Source organism: Euprymna scolopes, chromosome 23 (genome assembly GCF_053919585.1).
Source record: "Euprymna scolopes isolate OS-2025 chromosome 23, ASM5391958v1, whole genome shotgun sequence".
Classification (NCBI taxonomy): domain Eukaryota; kingdom Metazoa; phylum Mollusca; class Cephalopoda; order Sepiida; family Sepiolidae; genus Euprymna; species Euprymna scolopes.
The window spans coordinates 115,183,977-115,205,980 of NC_136504.1; the positions used below are offsets into that span (position 1 = coordinate 115,183,977).

The 22,004-nt window shown below is 34.1% G+C and overlaps 2 protein-coding genes across 2 annotated transcripts in view; one reads left to right on the forward strand and one right to left on the reverse strand.

Moving 5' to 3' along the window:
• Positions 1-3,560, forward strand: part of LOC145246144 (uncharacterized) — a 33,353-nt gene extending 29,793 nt beyond the window's left edge. Inside the window, exon 6 of the mRNA XM_080107993.1 lies at positions 3,231-3,560. Coding sequence (XP_079964119.1) covers positions 3,231-3,470 — 240 coding nt within the window. The 3' untranslated portion in view covers positions 3,471-3,560. The remainder of the gene's footprint in view (positions 1-3,230) is intronic.
• A 9,717-nt stretch (positions 3,561-13,277) lies between these two features.
• The window catches only part of LOC145246146 (BLOC-3 complex member HPS1-like), a 97,684-nt gene continuing 88,957 nt past the window's right edge, over positions 13,278-22,004 (reverse strand). Inside the window, exon 15 of the mRNA XM_080107994.1 lies at positions 13,278-13,957. Coding sequence (XP_079964120.1) covers positions 13,780-13,957 — 178 coding nt within the window. The 3' untranslated portion in view covers positions 13,278-13,779. The remainder of the gene's footprint in view (positions 13,958-22,004) is intronic.

Below are 22,004 nucleotides of genomic sequence, written 5' to 3' on the forward strand. Positions count from 1 at the left end.
CTCTCTTTTTTTTTTTTTTTTTTAAAGAATCATACATTCCTATGAAACAGCATCTTTGTTATTTTATCATACTAAAGTTGTAAATGGCATTTTTTTTTTTTTTTTTTTTTTTTTTTTTTACTTACTGAAAGGCTTTAGAACGGCCAATAATTTTGGTACATTCATGTTCAGTCCTATTTCATTACTGGCGGTCAACATCAAATAAAGGAAACACTTATCTTCTTCTGTTGGAAATGTCTCCTCGCATTTTTGAAAGTATCTTTTCTATCACAGGCAGATTTACAATTGAAGACTTGAAAAACACAAAAGGAATTTTTATCGCTCATTTTACTTTAAAATATTTTCTCAAACTCTTCCATGCACTCTGAAACTCCTCTCTTGCATATGACATAATCACGTTGACACACTGGTTCTTGTTAGATCATCAAAGTTAAGCGACGTTTAACCTAGTCAGTGCCAGATGAGTGACTTATTTAAGACTACCAGGTGAAGTGGGAGGATGGTTACACCTCTCTGCAAAATACAAGGTTGGAGGCTGTGAAGTTGATATTCCCTTGCAACCATACCATCAAAGATTCCTGTTCTGTACACATCTCCCTATACTGTTCAGATTTAATCCTCCTCTCAGGTCATCAGATCTAAGCCTGTCTTTTAGGCATCACATCATTCTCATGAGAGTTCCCATCCATGCAACGCATATTCTCAACCCTTACCAGTCAGGTTTCACTCTGAACATTTTACCCTGCAGATTGCATATCCAGTGTTAGCAGAATCCCTTCATGAAAGATCCTGTTTGATCATTCTTCATCTTGCAACTGAATTGACAGTCATTTCATTGTATTAGTCTTTATCCTTCAGTGGCTTTTGGCCTTGATAAGTGGTGATTTATTATTTAAAAAGAACAAACAAACGCACTGGAACGTCTATACACACACATTTCTATAATGATAAGTTAGAAATCTCTGTGAATGGTACTTATGTATTTTTTGGTACCGTGCTGAAATAACGTTATTTCAAAAGCCATGGGGAGGACAGAGTATTTTGTAACTATTCTGTGCTTCCACCTAACAATTTAATAATAAAAAAAAAAAGATCATGAAATTTGAATTTAACCTGAAAGAACTATTTAAAAATAGTGTGGTAGCAAAAATACGTAAGCACCCCTGTGAATAAATATTTGAAGATATTACAACTTGTTCAAGCAGAAGAACTGCAATTAAAATGACTTGTTTTCATCAAACTATTGTTCTCATCTTGAGTGTTATTTGTGCAATATTTCAATCGGTGTAACCTCTGACCTTTGTCAGGCATCTTAGAAAAGAAAAGTGAAAAGGTTACTTGCTTGGTAGATGATTTTGTATTCTTGGAGTTTTTCTTTGTATGTGTGAAAAAAATTTGGTTGACAAGACGAGGTAACTTAAAGTTTGATGGGATTTTTTTGTTACATGATAAGGGCTGTCCCCTTTTCATGTAAGTATAAAAATAGAGAGATTACTTAAAATGAAAATAAAATGAGAGAAAGCAGAAATCGAACCTTGGATATAAGTTTTAAATAGTTATAATAGGTTTAAATGGAATGTCCAGTAAATTGTTAATTCTGATGAAATAAATAATAAATAAACTATTCAATTGTTAGAAAGAATGTGGATAATAAAATATGGGTTAAATAAATTAGATATGTAGGTTGAATTCCTTTGTAAAAACATCAAAGAAAAAATAGGTTATTGGGAAATCATAATGTCGGAAACGTGCAAAGTCGCGCATGTTGAAACACGTGAATTTTGCTCAAGTGGCCGGACATGCATGGATTTATCAATATAGGAAGTAAGAGTTAGTTAGTTAGGGAGTTAGTCAGTGAGAAACTCAGAGAGGGTCTGGGAATTCGAACGTCTAGGAAGCGAGACGTCACTTTGAAACTAAAATGTGAAGCTTTGAATTCTTCACGATGAAAACCACGGCCGGTCGTGAAGAAATAAACCCATCATGTGTTTTGATAAAAGCTCGTCTTTGTGTTTGTGATTCTTACAAAAAGGTAAAGTGAATTGTTATTATATGTCTGTGTTATAAAATGTTGTGACATACACATCTCATATCCACAATGTGAATCTACATCTCATATCTACACTAAGACTGTCTGAAGACATGTCTACACAATGTCTGAACACTATCTCCTCACACTAAGAGCTTCACATAGCAACACATCTATTAACCTAAGAATGAACATATTTTTAATATATATATGAATCTTCATAACATAAACAATCTCTCTCACAACATCCCTCTCTAGAACTCTCTCAACAGCATCACTTGTAATAAGACTCTCTCTCAACGACAAACACTGTAATAAGACTCTTTCTAAGACTGCGCTTATAATAAGACTGTCTATCACTCTAAGACAATTATTCTTACTTATAACATGAACAACAAAAGAACATTCATCATCTTAAGTATAATAAGCGAAGCGTCAATATATAACAGTTTTCTTTTTACTGTTGAAATTTTAATTTGTATATTTTTTTTTTTTTTTTTTTTTTTTTTACTTAATAATCAGAGGTTTCCAAGATGCCTGACGAAGGTCAAAGGCTACACCGCCCAAAACGTTGCATAAATAAAACTCAGGATAAGAACAATAGTAATACAAAAGATTAGCCCTCGTCTCAAAAATTCAGAACTGCGACTTGTATTGTTTCAAAATTTATGCAAGAATTCTCCATGTGAACCTGTAGTACAACGGATAAAAGTGTTAAATATATCAGTTCTAAGTGACAGTTTTCTTGAAGTTGAAAATTCAATGCTCACTAGTGGCAATATTAAGAATTACTAAAGATTTCTATTTGGTCATGGCTGACAGAATGAGAATAATCTACTCGTGTGGATTAAATAAAGGGTTTGGTTTGAAATTCTATGCTGATTCTGAAGTTTGGCAAGACTCGTCTGGAGAAGGTAAAAGTTTATATTAGCTAAAACGTGAGACTAACATCTGAGATAAGAACAGTAATCTAAATATTAATTTACTTGTCCGTACGTCCAGCGTCACAAAAAATCATCACAAATATTAATTGATGAGAAATGAAGTACCTCCCTTTAGTCACTCTTTATCAGTTAAAAATCATTAAAACCATTTCCTCTCCAAAGGTTTATATATATTCTTTTGATTGATAATGTAATTGCCAATACTTCCTCATTTGATGATTTAAAAAAAAAAAAAAAAATTTTTTTTATATTTTCAGAAATATCTTTATGAATCTCGGCATCAACATGCCATCAACCGACAACGTGGCCAAGGAGGTGTGTTTATAAGTGGGCCACGTAAAGACCAACCGACTATGCACCATTCCCTTGGTTCGGCCAACGGGGGCTCTCGTATGCACGTCTCCGAAACGAAATACAGAGAGATTGTAGCAGCTACGTGTCCACCAAGCTCTGGACACCCTAGAGACTTGCTCAGTTCACTTGGATCGAACACTTGATAAGAAATGCTGAATAAGCAAATTTTTTAAGAAAGAGTGTTTTTTTTTTTCTCTCACTTACAATTTTTATGTGAGCAGTATCTATGCAAACGGAAAAAGAGTTGAAATATTCCCATTTCTTGCATGGCACAAAAGTCAGGGTAAGAAAAAAAAAATGGGGATTAAAAATGAAAATACAGCCATCTTGGCGCTACATTTTGTTTTTAAAAATGCTATCTTTCTAGAATCTAGAAAGGCAACAGTTTTTGGGGGTTTTTCCATGGCATACAACACTGCTATAAAAAAAATGCTTCACAATGAGCTTGAAGCAGAACAATGAAGCACTATTTACTTGAGAGGGGATAAAAACATTTTTATTTTTAAATTTTTATTTTTTGATTTTAAAAAAAAAATTTTAAAAAATTATCAAATTTAAAAAAAAAATTTTTTAATATAAAAATTTTTTCCTCATAAAGCGTGTGGGGATTATCACAAGTGATACAGGGTTATAAATGATAAACATTTCTGGTCTTTTTTTTTTTTTTTTTTTTTCTTTTTTTTTCTTTTTTTACGACAAGATTGTTTCAACTTTAACACCCAATTTTTGTTTTTATTTGTTAAACATGTAAACTATGGAAATGGTCCATATATTTTGAACTTCTGAAAACTGGACTCTTTTTTTTGTAAATAAGTAAATTGTACAGGGTGCAAGATGTCTGTGTGCTATGACTTTTGTATTTCTTCTATTGTATCGGGTTTTGAAATGTGCATCCAAAGAGGGACAGAAATTAGAACGGATGCAGTTCACATGTTTTTTTTTTTTTTTTTTTACTTCAGACAAGGAATGTAAAGGGGTTACTATTTGGGATCGTGTGGGGAGTTGAGAAGCAAGATGTCTGTTCACATTGCATTTAAACTTCTGCAGGTTAGTACGGTCAGGGAAACAGGGAGGGAATTCCAAAGTTTAGCAGTTCAAAGGAAGAAAATATTAAATTTTTTTACAAAAAAAAAAAAAATCACTGAAAGAATTTAATCCAATTGCAATCCAGCTGCCTTCCCCTAAAAAACTGTCAATAAATGAGGTCTTCACTTCTGATGAACGTCTCCATTTTTAACAGAATTATTTACCACCAAAGGATGAACAACGTAATGAATTCAACAATATTTTCTGAGCACATTTTGCACGTCTCTTTATCTTGTTGTTGCCATTGTTGCATACCATTTCTGTAGTTGTATTCATCGACCTCATTACAGTGTCTTTTAGTCATCGTCTGGTAATTTAGATCTGAACCCGAGGAAGACATGCAGAACAAGAATAATCTACCTCCTGCGAATTCAATAAAACGGTCCAGTTGGAAATTCCCAGAAGGTGACCAACAACAACGAAGCGATCCTGAGGATGGTCAAAAGTGTACAACAGTTGTAATGGTTGGAAAAATGGAAATCAGCAAGATTAGAATGTCAGAAAAATATAACCAAATTTTTTATTTTTACCTTTCAAATCATACAGATTTTAAATTTGGATGATGAAAGTGGAGAGAAAAAAAGATTTAAAAATCATCTTTGTTTGAATCATTGAAGCAAAAATAATTTTCCTAACTTCAAATGAATGAAATGATTAATAGCAATTCGTATGAATTTCAGTTAGTTTTAAACAGGAACAAGAAAAGGCTTTCTTTTTTTTTTTTTTTTCTTTTTTTAAATAATCACCTCAGTTTTTTTATCTGTTTGGCCAAAATCCAAACCCTTGCCCCCTGCCCCACAAAAGTTTTGCTGAAACTTTAAGTTGAAGTGATTTTTCAGCATTTTCTCATTTCTGAAATTCTAGTGCGTTGGAGAAGATTATCAGCCATTTTTTTTTTTTTTTTTTTTTTTTTTTCTCTCTTCTCCAAATCATGTGATATGCACCATTATATGTAAAAATCACCCCCCCACCCCCTTCTTTAAATCCTGTTATACGAATGGCTTATCAAGGTACGTAAAATTATTTGCTCAGAACTCCCAACTCTGCAATAGATTTTCAATTCTTTGTTGTACATTACATGAAAGAATGGCAGTTACAACTGAATTCTGTCTATGGAGTCGGCTATATTGAGTTGGAATCTTATCAGTTGTTAAATTACACATTAGTATTCGTAATGGTAGGACTCCATAATTCCTTCCCTGCACGCTACGGATGTGTTGACTAAATCGTTCAGCGTTTTCACAAGAATAGGTTGAGGTGTCGTAAAATAAGCCAAACTTGATTTTTTTTTAAATGACAAAACTGTTTATTTCTGCTTCTTTGGATTTGATCGGACAAATGAAAACATTTCTGTCAGTTAATCAGCAACACACATGATTGACAAGAAAAATGGAACTGCATTCAGTTGTCAACTTTTTTTTTTTTTTTTTTAACACTTTGTGCATCTTTCTGTCAGTCCAGGATTGATAAGACACAAAAGTTTGTCTTACAAAATAAAATTGGTGGCCATATTGGCTGCATTAAAAAAAATATATATTATAAAAATAAACCTTGTATTGAAAAATAAAAATGTCCAAATTATTTATAGTTGAAATTTTTATCTTTAAATGAAAAAATGTAATCATTAATGATTTTTTGACTCTTTTTTTTTTTTTTTTTTTTTTTTTTTTTTTTTTTTTCTTCCAGAACAAAATCTGCTTATTCCCAGACAAAATACATAAGTAAAAAATTGGCAAAGGCTTCTCAGAGAATCTGATTTAGTTATCTACTAGCATTTCTGCCCGGCGTTGCCCAGGTGTTTGGAGATGTATGCTAAGCAAAAAAAAAAAACACGGTCAATTTTTTTAACTTTGATCCCTATTATGACCCCCTTAACATTTATTGTTTTGGGCACAAATCAACTTAAGTTAGATCCATGTCCAAGGAACCTATATCTAAAATATCAAGTGTTTAGACACCACATTGTCGGAGGAGTTTGGTAGAGTTCTCAAAGGTCAAATCGTTGAATTTTGACCCCTTAACAGCCAAATTTCTGGCCATAAACCGATCACATAGATTTTCCCAAATCTCAGTACCCTGTATATAATATTTCGAGTCTGTAGACTAAAAATTGACAGTTATTGCGTATGGAAATGTACACAGACATGTTCACTTTTATAGATAATATAAATCTCACCCATCTGTTTAAATGTATGTTTATATGTCTTGCAAAATCTTTCAACAGACGCAACATATTTTCATGAGATCAGTATCATTTTAAAGATCGCCCCTTCGGATAACAAGTATCGAAAAAATTGACCCAAAACATTAATTCCTACATCCTCAACTGGGCACTTTTCTACAGGGAGGGGGGAGGGTCGCTTTTTTCGCTGATATTTTCAAAAGTCATCAACTCTTTTCGATTGTCTAACCTTAATTTAAACCTATGTCACTTCCAGCTTGGTGATGGGTGCAGCAGCTAACGTGTCACTTTTTTTTTTTTTTTTTTTGTTTCCCCCCACTTTCTTTTCCTCCTTTGTGGTACGGGTTCAAGCCTGCTTGCCTACTACCAAATTTTTTTGCGCTCACAAGTTTTTTTTTGTTTTTTTTGCTCCACTAACACCCTTACACACACCTCCACTTTCTTTTCCGCCTTCGTGTCACGGGTTCGAGCTTGCTACCTACATTTTTTTCTTTTTTTGCTCAACATACACCTCCAAACACCCGGGCAACGCCGGGCACCTAAGCTAGTCTATATATATAAAAGCGAAAATGTGTGTGTGTACATTTTTGTGTATGTCCGCCAGAGGCTTTTTTCACCGGGCTTCTCGGTCGGCTCACTCCTTAAAACTTTTTATATGCTGAGGTGTTTGGAGGTGTGTGTGTGTGTTTGGGGGGGGGGGGGTAGATCATAACAACCCTGTTTAAAAAAAAAAGAAAAAGTTGGACAGGTGTTTGGAGTTGGAAAAAAAAAAAAAAGAAAAGTCTTGAACCCAAAGCCTTGACGCGAAGGTAGAAACGAAAGGGAAAAAAAACACTGACACCTAACCATCTTGGCCACAAGGGGAGAGGAAGTGATAAGGGTCTTAACGTTTATAAAGTGAAATTGACAGGTGCGAGAAAGTTAAGTCGCGTGATGTTTGACCTAGTTTTGCAAGCCAGTTTGTTTCCCCCCCCCTATCATTTGCACTTTTTTTATACTGAAAAGTGTAACGAAGATGTGGCGATCAAAAAATAGCGCGTAAAAGTCGGGTAAATTAAAGATAGCCACGATCCCCATTCTTAAGTCATAGATATTATGATTTAGACAGCATATAAAAAGTTTTAAGGAGTGAGCCGACCGAGAAGCTAAATCATAATAACAAATCTCATCTTTCTGTTTAAATATGTTTGTATGTCTGCCTAAAACTTTCGGCTGAGCTGAAGAGATCAGTATAACTCGATCCTTCAGATGACAAATATCGATAAATTGGCTAAAAACATTAATTCCTTCACTCTCAACTCGGCACTTCTCTACGAGTGGGGGGGGGGGGCTTTTTTCGCCGATATTTTCGAAAGTTATCCCCCTCTTTTCGATTGACTAACCTTAATATAACCCTTCGCCACTTCCGGTTTGGCAATGGACGTAATGGCAAAGACATCACGTTTTTTTTTGTTTTTTTCACATTCTTTTTCCTCCTTCACGGTACGGGTTCAAGTCTGCCTGCCTACTACCACTTTTTTTTTTTTACTCAACACACCTCCAAAAACCCAGACAACGCCGAGCACCCTAGCTAGTTTATATATAAGTAGAAATATATACGAGATGGCCCAACTAAAAGTAGCCCGACCTCTCAAATAGTTTTTCAGATTAAACGACCCACTTAAAAGTAGCCCAGTCTTTCTAATCTTTCTCTAAATTTATTTTCAGATTGAGTGACCCATTTAAAAATACCTCCATCACTCTTTCCCTTAGCAACCAACTGACACCACAAAACAAAATGCAATTCTTTTTCCAACAAGATGGCACTACATGCCTCACAGACCACTGAGTTCATGACATGTTTACAGTGTAATGCTCCCCAGTGCAGCTCAGCTCAGATGCATAGGCTCGTGATTGAAATGCACCCGTAGCCGATACATGTGGCGTTACGTTACCCGTGGTTTTGTCTAGTGGTCGAATTCATCTTCGGGTCGTCGTCGGTCTCTCCTTCTGGTTCTGCTTTCAAATCAGCTTCCAACCGTCACCTAGGCTATCGGAGAAATATATTGCATTCACAACGGCGTTCCAATCAAAGAAAAGAAAGTCAAAACTTAATTGGTTAACACAGAATTGATTATTGTCTTTGACTTTACAATATAATAGTTACACACTGCCTGGTTATGCAACTTAGGGGGCTGGCAGTTTTGTTTCTTTTACCAAGTTCTCCGTTCTTCATCTACCGTCCGTCCACGGGAAGAGATCAGCGAAAACAGACCCCAATTAGCTAAGTGTCTTGTTTTTATCGAAACAGTAATTCCTCCGTCCACCTTTTTGGAGTTATTCTTTCTTCCTTTCCTCTCCCCTCCTCTCTCTTCTTTTATCGTATCAATTTGTATTCCCTTTTCCTTTTCCCTAATTTCTACTCCTTCTCTCGGCTTTTATCTATACCGATTTTTTAACCCTCATTGCACTGAGGTGTTACTTATCATGTCACCTCCAGGTCGACCATGTCACTCAACAGGGTTTTAAAACAACCTCTTCGTTGTTAACAGATTTTTAAAACCCATTATATCGGAACAAATTCTCGTTTGTCTTTCTCTTAAAGACCCCACCCCGGCCTTGATGTGATAAGCGACAACTATTTATCTCCATGAGTCAAACATTTTCGGCTGGCGACCCTGTATTGCTTTTTCTGCCAACTCGAGAATCTCATTATCATTTATTCATTTATTTCTTTCCCATCAAAATATTCCTATTTCTTCTCATAAACATCTGTTTTTCCTTGACCAAGTGTCAGTATGTCCCCCCCCCCATGCCTCATCTTCTCCCATCCTCTACTTGAAAAGCAAGATCATCTGGTGTCGCCAGGGATCTCGTCATAACAGAAGAGAAAACAATAAGCAAAAAGTTATGGCCACCATGTTCCCTGGACTTGTCATCATGTGATTTTTATCTTTGGGGGACTTTAAAACAAAAAGTTCATGCAAATAATCCTCACAATCTAGATCAACTAAAGGAGAACATTACCAATGATATCAGGAGAATCACCAGAGAAGATCAACAGGCAATATCTGCAAATGTTGTTAAACGTGCTCAGAAATGCATAGATGTCAACGGGGAACACTTCCAGCATCTTTTATAACACTGCAGGTAATTTAAACAATAAAAGAATGTTCCTTCTCTCCGGGCTACTTTTAAATAGGCCACTCTGTATTTTATTTTTTTTTTTACATTTTTTTGTTTTTGTTTTTTTTTAATAAAAAATACAATTCCTATAATTTGCATTAGTTTCAGCCAAATTTTCTTCGGAATAAAAGAATCTCATAGTCAGTTATTTCCCTTACAATAACTTCAATTAAAAAAAAAAAAAAAGTGAAGCATGTATGGTCCCCCGTGAGTGCACAGTGAACGAGGCATAAAAAAAATGACTAAGTTCAGCCCCCCTCCCCATTAGCCCCAAAAGTCCCCAGAGGACGTCAATTCCTGATGAAAATGAACAAACTGCAGTTTTAGGCCTTAACATATCTAAATTTGAGTTCAGCACCATGCAAAACTGCTAAATAGATATACACAAAAAATTTTAGGCAAATATGGTAAAACTGTTTTTACTAGCCCTAAAAGAGCCCCTGGGGCACACCCAAGAGTTATCGTGAAATATAGACAAACAACATTATATAAACTTTCAGAGAGTTTTATAAAATTCCAAGGCATCAATTTTTTTTTTATAAGCACAAAAGTGTCAATTTTAGCCATTTTAACCCGAAGCCACCCCTAGCAAGAGGGCAACCGGGGTTTTCCTGGAAAATCCGTTGTTACTTTTTTACTTGTATCATGTTTAATGTTTGTGCAAAATTTCAAAAAATTTCAATGCGTAGTTATTGAGAAAAGTGTGGAGAGACGAACGGACGAACGGACAAGGGTGAATTTACAGGTCCACCCTCCTTTTGTCGGGGGACCCACAAAAACAAAACAAAAAAAGAAAAACAATTATTAAAATATGTGTTTATTGACAAAATATGAAAAACAAAATGCTTCACTTTCTGTGATGTAGAGTGGTCAGGTTTAAATTCATGCGCAGCTAAGAGTAAATAATTATGCCAAAAGATAAAAAAAAAAGACAATGAAAGGAATCATTTTCACAGTTCTTTCGCAGTGTTGCATTTGTTGTGCATGTTGTTCATTGCTCGGGTCAGACATTTTTTTTTTCCCCAAGTTCCTTTTTCTGTCAGTAAGGCAAGTTGAGGCACAGAGTCAGTTGGGGTTTCTTTACAATCAAATAAATAATCTGATTTTGGCAGTAGGTTCTCCAATATTCATAAATATCTTGCACTGCATATTGATGATAAAAAAATCTTATAAGAGGCTAATGTAGTTTGCTTGAAGCATAGTTTATTGTGTATAAAAAAGACATTTAAATTCATAGTAGTTAATACAATGTGGAGGTGTAGCGGATAGACACAAACTGAAGCAAATTAAGATATATATATAAAAAATGGTAGAATAAATGATACAGATTCACTTTTTTATTAATACAAAATAAATATATAAATAATATATATATAAATAAATAAAATGCTAAACTAAAAAATGAGGATAATAGTCCGCAATAAATAAATTAATAAATACTCATCTCAATAAGCTTTCCAATTAATTAAATAAAAAAATTGTTTTAAATTTGTCGTTATTTGTTTTATTTTATTTTTTATACACTTTAAGTGTTTAAAAATTTTCAACTAACGTGGAATTTCCATGGGTTCTATCAGTAATTATTATTATAATAAATTCCACCATAATATCTTAATCAGCTGATGTGTATCCGTTACAAACATATATAAATGAAAAGTTGTAATTTTATTTCTAGACGATAGCATCACAAGTATTCGCCATATTTGCTTCTCTGCAATACGAAACGTTAAAAAAATAAATAAATCATCACTAAATTGAAATGCTTTCTGATACTTCGAGGAAACAATTTTCGGGCATTTCTGATTTGGGAACATGAGAAAATTAAAGTAAATTGATCGTCCATAGTTGAGGGCAACCTGAAGGCTCCCTTTTCATTGGTTATTTTCAGAGATACGCAGGAGAGGACTTGACTCCTTTCGCAAGATTACTCCACTTATTCTTGATCCTTACTCTATAATGCCGAGTGTTTAGCAAGTGGGGTACAAAGTAACATTTTTAGGATCTTTGATATGACTTGACGTAGAATTGAACCTTGGTCTCCCAACCCATTAGCAAACCATCTCAGCAGGAAAAAATTTCTCATACACAAAGATGCAGTTATTGCCATTTGCTTAAATTTTTTTAATTTTTTTATTCATCCCAAACAAGCCAATTGTCACTAAGTGAGAAATAAGATGTAAGACGCCACTGTGTATTGGAGTCATACTTACAAGGACATCTCAAGTGGGGAGTTGAGTGGCAAAATATTTATTTGCATTACATTTAAATTTCTGCATGTTGTTATGACCAGAGAAAAAGGTAATAGGGATGGAATTCCAAAAAGCTCACAGTTCAAAAGAAAACTATTAGAGTAGAAAGTCCTCAAGTATCTGGGTATCTCAACAGTGAAGGGGTGGGATTTTGTTGACTGAAGGCTCGATCAGGGGGTATTTACATTTGGGGGTGGGGGTACTGCAGTGCAACAAGTTCATTGGAACACATATTCCATATTAAAGTACTTATAAAACAAGTACAGAGATGCAAAATTGCAGTGATGGGACAGGGGCTGGAATTTGATAGACAGTATGGGATGAATTAAATTACGAGGTTCTCGTTTCGATTCTTTCTTTTTAAGCAGGAAAGACTTGTGATTGGTGCACTAGCCCAGATGTGGCAACAATACTCATGCATATAGAATGATGTATTTTCCAAGCACGGCAGAGGTAACCTACTTTTTTCTTTCTTTTTTTTATTTATAAAAGTTTAAAAATACAGCTAAAAAATTTATTTTTACCTCCATTCATTTTTTAAAATCAAACTGCAGAGATTCTAAGTATTTAACATGGACACCAAAATTTGAACTATTTTTTAAAAATGTATTAGTTTGTTTTTTGTTTTCAGATTACTGTACTCGTCTTGAGGGGAAGGTATTAAGTAGTTAATGATACAAATTGAAAACCTGGAAGTAACAGGTTTGATCCACGGAAACACTTTCATCAAACCCACACTTGACCTTGTGTCCAACCTGCACGGAAGGAGGTAAATAAAATAAGGCCGAAGATGAGAACAGTAGTCCAAATAACACAAATTATCAATCCTTATCTCAAAAATTGCGAAATATATTTAAAAAAAATAAAAATAAGGCACTTTTTTGTTGTTGTAAAGAAAGCTATTGTTGGTTTTAGCTGATACCGTTTTTGTTGAGACTCTTGTTTTTCTAGCCAGATCAGAAAGGCCAGTAAAGTTGCAGTATAGTTAACTGCTGAGAAAAAAAAAACAAGACAAAAAAAAAACTATGTACAGCAAATAATTTTACCCAAATCCATTAAAATTAAATTTTCTACTGACCTGTATATTTTAAATCTCATGAAACTTTTTTATAATTCAATTTTTGTTTAAAGTTCTCCTTTTAGACAAATGAAAAACAAAATGTCTGCTTGGTCCTCTCTTGTTAGTGGCACTTCATAAAATAAATAATTGAATAATATATATATATATATATATATATATATATATATATATATATATGAATTACTCTAACACTAATGAAAAATCTTAGTCCCCACCCAGAGACTAAGTTAGCTGTAGAAAGTCAGTCAGTTTTCTTTTTTTTTTGTTTTTTTTAAAACACTCTTTTCAGCCTGAAGCTATTCAAGGCTAAGCAACTGCTTCTCTAAAATATTGGACAGTATTTTATTCATTTTTTTTTTGCATGTGTGTGTTCAATAAGTAAACTTAACGATAAATTCACAGCTAATAAATTTTACAATGTTTAAAAGTATACAAGTTCACAGAAAATTTTTTTTTGTACATTTCAGTAAAGTTATCAGTTATTTTATCTTTGTTTTCAATTTCTTGTCTCCTAACAATACTGCCACTTTACCAAAATTCCTTTTCTCCAAAAATGTACAGAAATATTGTCTTGTTTGGATTTCAGAAAATATAAATAAATAAATATGATGCGTAAGGATTACTGTAAAAGGATTATTTTTTTTTTTTAAATTCACTGAAAACGAGGCAATGTTTAAATGAGGTTTTGGTTAAAGCAGGCTGATTGGAGCCAGTCCATCTCCAGCCATTTCCCATAAGCGGCTTGATAACTGCTGAATGTGAACGGAGACGATATTCGTCGGCACGATGCCAATATGTATGCAGATTAGTTCAAAACAATGCACGGAACCAGGAACGGCAGTTGGGAAACATTGACGGATCAATTGCCTAAAGGTAAAAAAAGAAAAAAAATTAAAAATGTTATTTCATTAAAAACATGTTATTCCATTAAAAACGTGTTATTCCATTAAAAACGTGTTATTCCATTAAAAACGTGTTATTCCATTAAAAACATGTTATTCCATTAAAAACATGTTATTCCATTAAAAACATGTTATTCATTAAAAACATGTTATTCATTAAAAATGTTATTCCATTAAAAACATGTTATTCCATTAAAAATATGTTATTCATTAAAAACATGTTATTCATTAAAAATGTTATTCCATTAAAAACATGTTATTCCATTAAAAACATGTTATTCCATTAAAAATATGTTATTCATTAACAAACGTTTATCTCTGCTTTATCAATATCTTCATGATGCAAATGATTGACTGAGCTTTTATCTATGCTCCCCCCCGCCAGTAAAACATTTGCAAAAAAAAAAAAAAAAAAAAAAAACACTCATCTACCTACAACCACTATCAATACTTGTATGAGGCAAAGTTTGGTGATAAATTCCCATCTCACTAACTGAAAACAAATAGCATTGTCGAACCTATTTATACTATATTTAAAATCAACTTGCTAGATATTAGGAGTACATTCATGGATGAGAAAATCTATTAAAAAAATCTATTAAGAAATTCAATCAAATAAAAAAATATAAATTAAAAACTGAAATATAAATAATAACATTTGCATCTAATAAAACAGATACTGCATATCACAATTAAACAACTTATCTGCTAAAAACTTCCGTCTTCAATGCAAACTATTAAAAATAGTCTTAGCTTTCGATAAAGTTCAGCGATTAAAAATTTGTTAAATTTTGCCATTGAAAACGCTACTTTTGTTCCTTATTAACCCTTATCCTCGAGTGGCCTCTGGGCCTTGATAAGTGATGACTTCTATGTATAAAGTAAAAAAAAAAAAAAACACTTTCGCTTACTCTCTATTTATGCCTAAAACTAAACGAAAATTCCATGAGCAGAGTGCAGGGATGCTTCTCAGCTGACTATGATATGGTCGTTATCAAGTCTAATGTAAACAAATTTCTGTTGAGCCATCCTCTTAAATAAAATTCTACCCAATTTCCACCATTAGCGATCATTACGGTGTTGTCCCACCATCTACCTAACACTCATTAACCATCAACTCAAGTGGTCTTTGGACCTTGACAAGTGGTGACATCACCCTAGTAAAGAAAAAAAAAATAGGTTTTACAAATTAAATTTGACTTGTTGAGTCAGCCATTGAGCTTGGCTTTGATTGTTTGACGGAGATAAAAGTGAATTTGCAGAGCGTTAAATTTTTTTTTAAAATGAGCTGGAACAATTATATTGAAAACATTGCCAGGGCTGCTGCGAAAAAGGTAGGCTCTCTCTACCGTGCTAGAAAGCTACTGACACCTGAAAGTATCCTGTACCTCTATAAGGCCACCATTCGCCTATGTATGGAGTATTGTTGTCACATTTGGGCTGGTGCATCTGCTACTAGTCTCTCGCTCCTAGACAAGGTTTAAAAAAGAGTCGCCAATCTGATAGGCCCTGAACTGGCATCTAAGCTTCAGCCTCTGTCCCATCGACGAAATGTTGCATCCCTCTGCCTGTTCTACAAGTATTTTAATGGTGAATGCTCTGACGAACTGCAGACACTTGTGCCCCCACGACGTAGACACTTTCGACAAACCTGACAGGCAGCTAAATCCCACCCCCACACAGTAGAGATCCCTAGATGTAAAAGATCTTTCTACTCCAGTAGTTTCTTCCCCAGAACCGCTAGACTCTGGAATTCCATTCCAGGTTCCTGCTTCCCTAACTGTACTGACATGCAGAAGTTCAAGTGCAACGTGAACCGGCATCTTGCTGCCCAAATCCCTACATAGTGCCCCAGTAGTTGCTGCCCCTGATAGTAGCTCCCTACACCAAAGTGGCAATGTGCCTTGTTTGGTGTGAAAATGTAAAAAAAAAAAAAAAAAAAAAAAAAAAAAAAAAAAAAAGTTACTTTTTTTTTTTATTATTATTGTTATCTCTCTCTCTCTCAGCAACCCCTCAGCAGTGAAAATGGTAGTTGTGTGCTGCGGTGGCCGATTCTGGAACTGCCTTCCACAGTGCATTTGTTTTATTTTGTTCTCTTTCCACATGTCGGTTATGCAACGCTTCTTCATGTTTGTTTTCAGAAGATCCTTGTATCGTTTCTTCTGGCCTCCTCAAGTGCGCTTTCCTTATTTTAGCTGCCAATAGAACAGTTGCTTCAACAGCCGGGAATCCGAAATCCTGAAAATGTAGCCCGACCATCTCAGCTGGTTCCTAACGACAATGGCTTCGATGCTGGTGGTGTTGACCTCTTGGAGGATACTGAGGTTAGTGCGATAGTCCTCCCATGAGATGTTCAGAATGTTCAGCAGGCAACGTTGATGGAACTTCTCCAGCGCTTGAGGTATCTACATTACATCGTCCAAATCTTTCTCGATACATATTAAATAGTATTATGCCTTGTGGTTGTATTGTAAACATGTGCTGAGCTGCATGGGCGTGTAGTTGTTAGAAGTTTCGCTGATGAAAGAGAGGGGGAGGGTTGGTTGGTTGGTTGGTTGGTCGTTTTATGGCATATCAACCCTTTTCAGGTTATTTAATGCCGAATCCAAAGATTTTGAAGAAAGATTTTTTAATAGAATATATTTGTTGTTTTCAAGTCGGTTTCTATTTAACCCATAGTTGGGACCCTAACAGGTACTACCACTCCGGGTCAGAATGGACCTGGGAGCAATAGCAATTAACGGGTGGCTCCACACTCCCCAAAGCCCGCAAGTTGGAGCCTCACTACTGGATATAGTTTAAGGTCATATCCAGGACCAGAGGGGGAGGGAGGACCATAAAACTAAAAATATCTCAAGCCAGAGTCAGACCACCGAAAAAATTTTTTCCTTTATTTGTAAAGGAGTCACCTCTTATCAAGGCCCAGAGGCCACTCGAGAATAAGGGTTAATGAGTGTATGGATGGTAGTCATTGAGATAATAGCGTTGTAATTGTTAGTAGTGGAAATTTGGTATAATTTGATTATTTAAGAGGATGGTTAAAAAGGAACTTGTTTACATTGGACTTGAAGACAACCGTATTGTAGTCAGCTGGAAAGCAGACCAAAGTTCCACAGGCGGGCAGTTATCGGGAAGAAGCTTTGTTCATGGAATCCACATTTGGGTTTAGGCACAGATAAAGAGTAAGGGAAATTATTGATAGTGGTTTTTAACTAGATGAGTTTTTTTTTTTTGTGAAAGTTTGGACCATAAATTGGAGCTCAGATGACCAGGATGTACTTGGCTCTTATACAGGTAGAGGATTGCATCGGTAATGAGATAGCTTCTGGAGAGGTAGAATGATCCAACCATGTTTCCAGCAATTTTGACAACAGAATGTATGTGCTCCATTTCAGATCAGGAGTAACTCATAATTATATTTGGTTTAACATTCGTTTCACACGCAGCCAGGTGTTGGAGGAGTTTAAGAGATTGACTTCAAAAAGTAACCTATCTCTGGCCAGGTCTTTATCCCTTTTTCTTACAAGTCCATTCTTATTATTCCCCCCACCCCATATTTACACTGGCTTTCTCTTGTGAACTGCCTCTGCACAAAAAGAAGGCCAAGAAAAACATGAAAGGAAGATAAAAATGAAGTTGAAAGAAAGAGGGATAATACAAATAAAGACCTGGCCAGAGATAGATTAGTTTGGAAGTCAATTTCTTAAAGCCGCCCAATATGGAAGCAAAAACTTCTGGAGCGCTAAATGTTTTGGTTTCAATTCCAGCTGATGGCACCCAAGTTATATATTTTTTTAAAACTTGAAATCGCTATTACATATTGGGTACAATATAATAATCAATAGAGAATTAGCTCTACAGTAAGATATATGATATCTGTATAAATTAAAATGTCACATTTAAGCATATTTTATGATCAGATAATGGATTGTACCACATTTTAAAAACTTTTTCTTCATTTGAGCCGGGACTTCATTTGCAATATCCTTTTAACATTTCTGCATTATTGTCAACTTTTATGCAAATATGACTTCATTTATAGTTTGTAGTTCTCAATTTATGTGCAAAATTATAGCTTGCTTATGAATATTATTTTGCTAACTACTTTCCTCTGACGAAAAGAGCCATTCTTTGAAATCCATGGAATAGGGAAAATTTTTTTAGTTTTCAATTTGTATTCCTAGTTGAATAATAAATTGATGTAAATTCTAATTTACAGGATTTAAATTGAATTTGCATGTGTGTATATATATATATATATATATATATATATATATATATATATATATATATATATATATAAAGGTTTACTTCATAAGATCGCTAGCTATGGTATAGCTGGAAAAGTCTTCTCAATTATTAAATCATTTCTTTCTGATAGGTTCATAAGAGTAGTAGTTGAGGGGCAAAAATCAGAAGCTCACAGTATTAATGCCGGTGTCCCTCAGGGATCCATCCTGGGCCCAACTCTTTTCCTGATCTACATTAATGATCTTCCAAATCATATCCTTACATCATTTGTAGACATTTATGCTGACGACACTACCATTTATGGTACCACATTTAAGACAGTAAACGAGCAAGTACTCTCCAATTCTCTCTCCTCTGATCTTGAGCATGTAGTACAATGGGGAAAGGAGTGGCTGGTTACTTTTAATGCATCTAAAACCAAGCTTCTCTCTTTACATCATCAACATTTTAATCCACATTTGTCATCAATTGAAATGAATGGCTCTCGTCTTCAGGAGGCCTCAAGTTTTGACAAGCTTCTGGGCTTGACCATTACTCCTGATCTTAAATGGAACACGTATATCAAATCTGTTGCCAAGGCCGCTGGAAAAATGGTGGGATCTTTCTATCGATCCAGTAGATATCTCACTGCTGATGCTATTCTCTATCTATATAAGAGCCAGGTACGTCCAAGGATGGAATACTGTTGCCACATCTGGGCAGGAGCTGCTAGAAAGGACTTGTCCTGCCTTGATAGAGTTCAAAATAGACTTCGTAGCCTCGTAGGAGATGTCCTTTTCTCCTCCTTACAACCTCTATCTCACAGAAGAGATGTTGCGAGTTTGTCTCTGATGTATCGTTATTTTCATGGAAAGTGTTCAACTGAGCTTCAATCTATGGTCCCCCCTCGCCAAACTTTCACAAGAAACACTCGTCTAGCTGTAAACACTATCAATAATTTCCCCCACTCTTTATCTGTGCCTAAACCTAAACATAGATTCCATGAACAAAGCTTCTTTCTTAGAACTGCACGCCTGTGGAATTGTCTTCCGTTTTCCTGCTTTCCGGCTGACTACAATATGGTTGTGTTCAAGTCTAAGGTAAATAAGTTCTTGATGAGCCGTTCCATATAAGTTATTAAATTTACCAAATTTTCATTACTAATGATTACTATATTGACCAACTTCTATTGTACACTCTTTAACCCTTATCCTTGAGTGGCCTCTGGGCCTTGATAATGTGGTGATGCCTTTGTAAAAAAAAAAAAAAAAAAAAAAAAAAAAAAATATATATATATATATATATAATGTGAATGAAAATTTTAAATTAAATTCTGTAAATTAAAAAAATTTACAAATTTATTCTTTGACAAGGGATACAAAAAATTTAAAGTTTTTTCCTTAATCCATGAATTTTCAATAAATGGCTCATCTCAGAGGAAATGTTTTATAGCAAAATAATGTTTATAGGCAGTCATAAATTTTGCTATTTAACACAGATTAAAAAACTAAAAAAACTTGCATGAAAAGCCTAATAGAAACCAAGATTAAGAAAGGATATTCCACGGTGTAGTGAGTTTCAATGAAGAAAAACAGGCAAAGTGGTAAAATTCAAGGCAATAAAGAAAAGATAAAATTCAGACCCCACACACACACATATATATATATATATATATATATATATATATATATATATATATATATATTATATACTAGCATGGGTGCCCGGCTCAAACTCGTATCACAAAGGAGGAAAAGAATGTGAAAAAAACCTGACGTCTTTGCTGTTACGACCACCGCCAAACCGGAAGTGACGTAGGTTTAAATTAAGGCTAGACAATCGAAAAGAGGAGATGACTTTGGAAAATATCAGCGAAAAAAGCGACCCCTCCCTGTTGAAAAGTGCCCAGCTGAGGGTGAAGATATTAATGTTTTCAGCCAATTTTTCGGTATTCGTATAAGGGTCAAGCTTCAAAACGATACTGATCTTGTGAAAATCCGTTGCCTCTGTCGAAAGTTTTAGACAGACATGTAAACATACATAGATTTATATATTTGTAGCTCAAATTTTCGACCCAAACCGATTAAAAAGCTTGCTCTATCTCTGACTACCCTTTATGTAAAATTTCAAATGTTTAGACTAGAAATTGTCTGAGTAATTTGGTAGAGCCCTCAGAGGTCAAATTTTTTAAAACCTTTGACCCCTATTATGACCCCTTAACATTTATTGTTTTGGGTTCAAATCAAGTTATCAAGTTAGATCCATGTCCAAGGAACCTATATCTAAAATTTCAAGTGTTTAGACCCAAAATTGGCGGAAGAGTTTGGTAGATTTCTCAAAGGGTCAAATTGTTGAACTGTGACCCCTTAACAGCCAAATTTCTGGCCGAAAACCGATTACAAAGATTTTCCCAAATCTTACTACCCTGTATATCAAATTTTGAGTCTGTAGACTGAAAATTAACAGAGTTATTGTGTAGGGAAATGTAGATAGACAGGCAGACAGTCACTTTCACTTTATATATATATATATATATATATATATATATATATATATATATATATATATAATTTAAAGGAGATTTGAATAATAGTCTAAAGAGCTAAGTGTATTTTAATGTAATAGCAAACATCTAAATGACTATTTTAAACACAGTTCCTGATTACAAAAAAAGAAAAACTAAAAGATTCATCTGCCTTACTTTTAATGCTAGGTTTATTTTTGGTGTCTTTTCAATTCAATAGAAATCCTCCTAAATTTGCTGATGAGGAGACCGTGCTTACCAAAAAAACTATGTATAATTGTTCTACGTGACTTCATGTATACCACAAATAAAAAGCACGGATTTCCGAAACAATCGTACAGATAATTGACTTTGTTGTTGTTCCTTCTTATGAAACTGATTTTTAATTTAATTAAAATTTGATTTTTAAATTTAAAAATTTTTTTTAATTTTTAAATTATAAATCACATTACTTAATTATATATATATATATATATATATTCCAGGTAGGAAAATATCCAAAAATTGAATTTCAATAATGATCGTTGATAGTGCTAAATCAAAGAGAGCAAATTCTATTTTTTTATTCTTTATGTAAATACAGTCATATCTTGCTACGATGTGCAGACCGTTTCAATCATATTTGATTTTATCAGGCAAGAAGAGTTGAAATACAAAAATTAAAACTGAAATCAAATATGATTGAAACGGTCTGCACATCATAGCAGGATATGACTATTTGTATAAAGAATAATATATATATATATATACACACACACACACGGGGGCACCCAGTGTCGCCCGGTTGTAAAATGTTTAAATATGGTACGATCGTAAGATCCAAGACAATAAAGAAAGAAAGTCATAATCCACACCAAATGGAGAGTTTTTAAATTTCAAATGAATTAATCCGTAGAATATAGGTCTACATTGTAATATGTTTTCTCTCTTGTTGTAGACTCTACAACAAGAGAGAAAACATATTCCGTAGGTCCCTTCAAATATTAAAATAGAAATGAAATATACAATATTCAAATATTAAAATAGAAATGAAATATACAATATTCAAATATTAAAATATAAATGAAATATACAATATTCAAATATTAAAATATAAATGAAATATACAATATTCAAATATTAAAATATAAATGAAATATACAATATATTTTCTAGACTAGTAAGTAATGGTAATTGGGTTGTTTACAGTATTCTTTCTTGGCCTTCGGGACAAGATCAAAGTGTAGTATCTGTTCCGGCAGATACTGCAAGCAAAGAC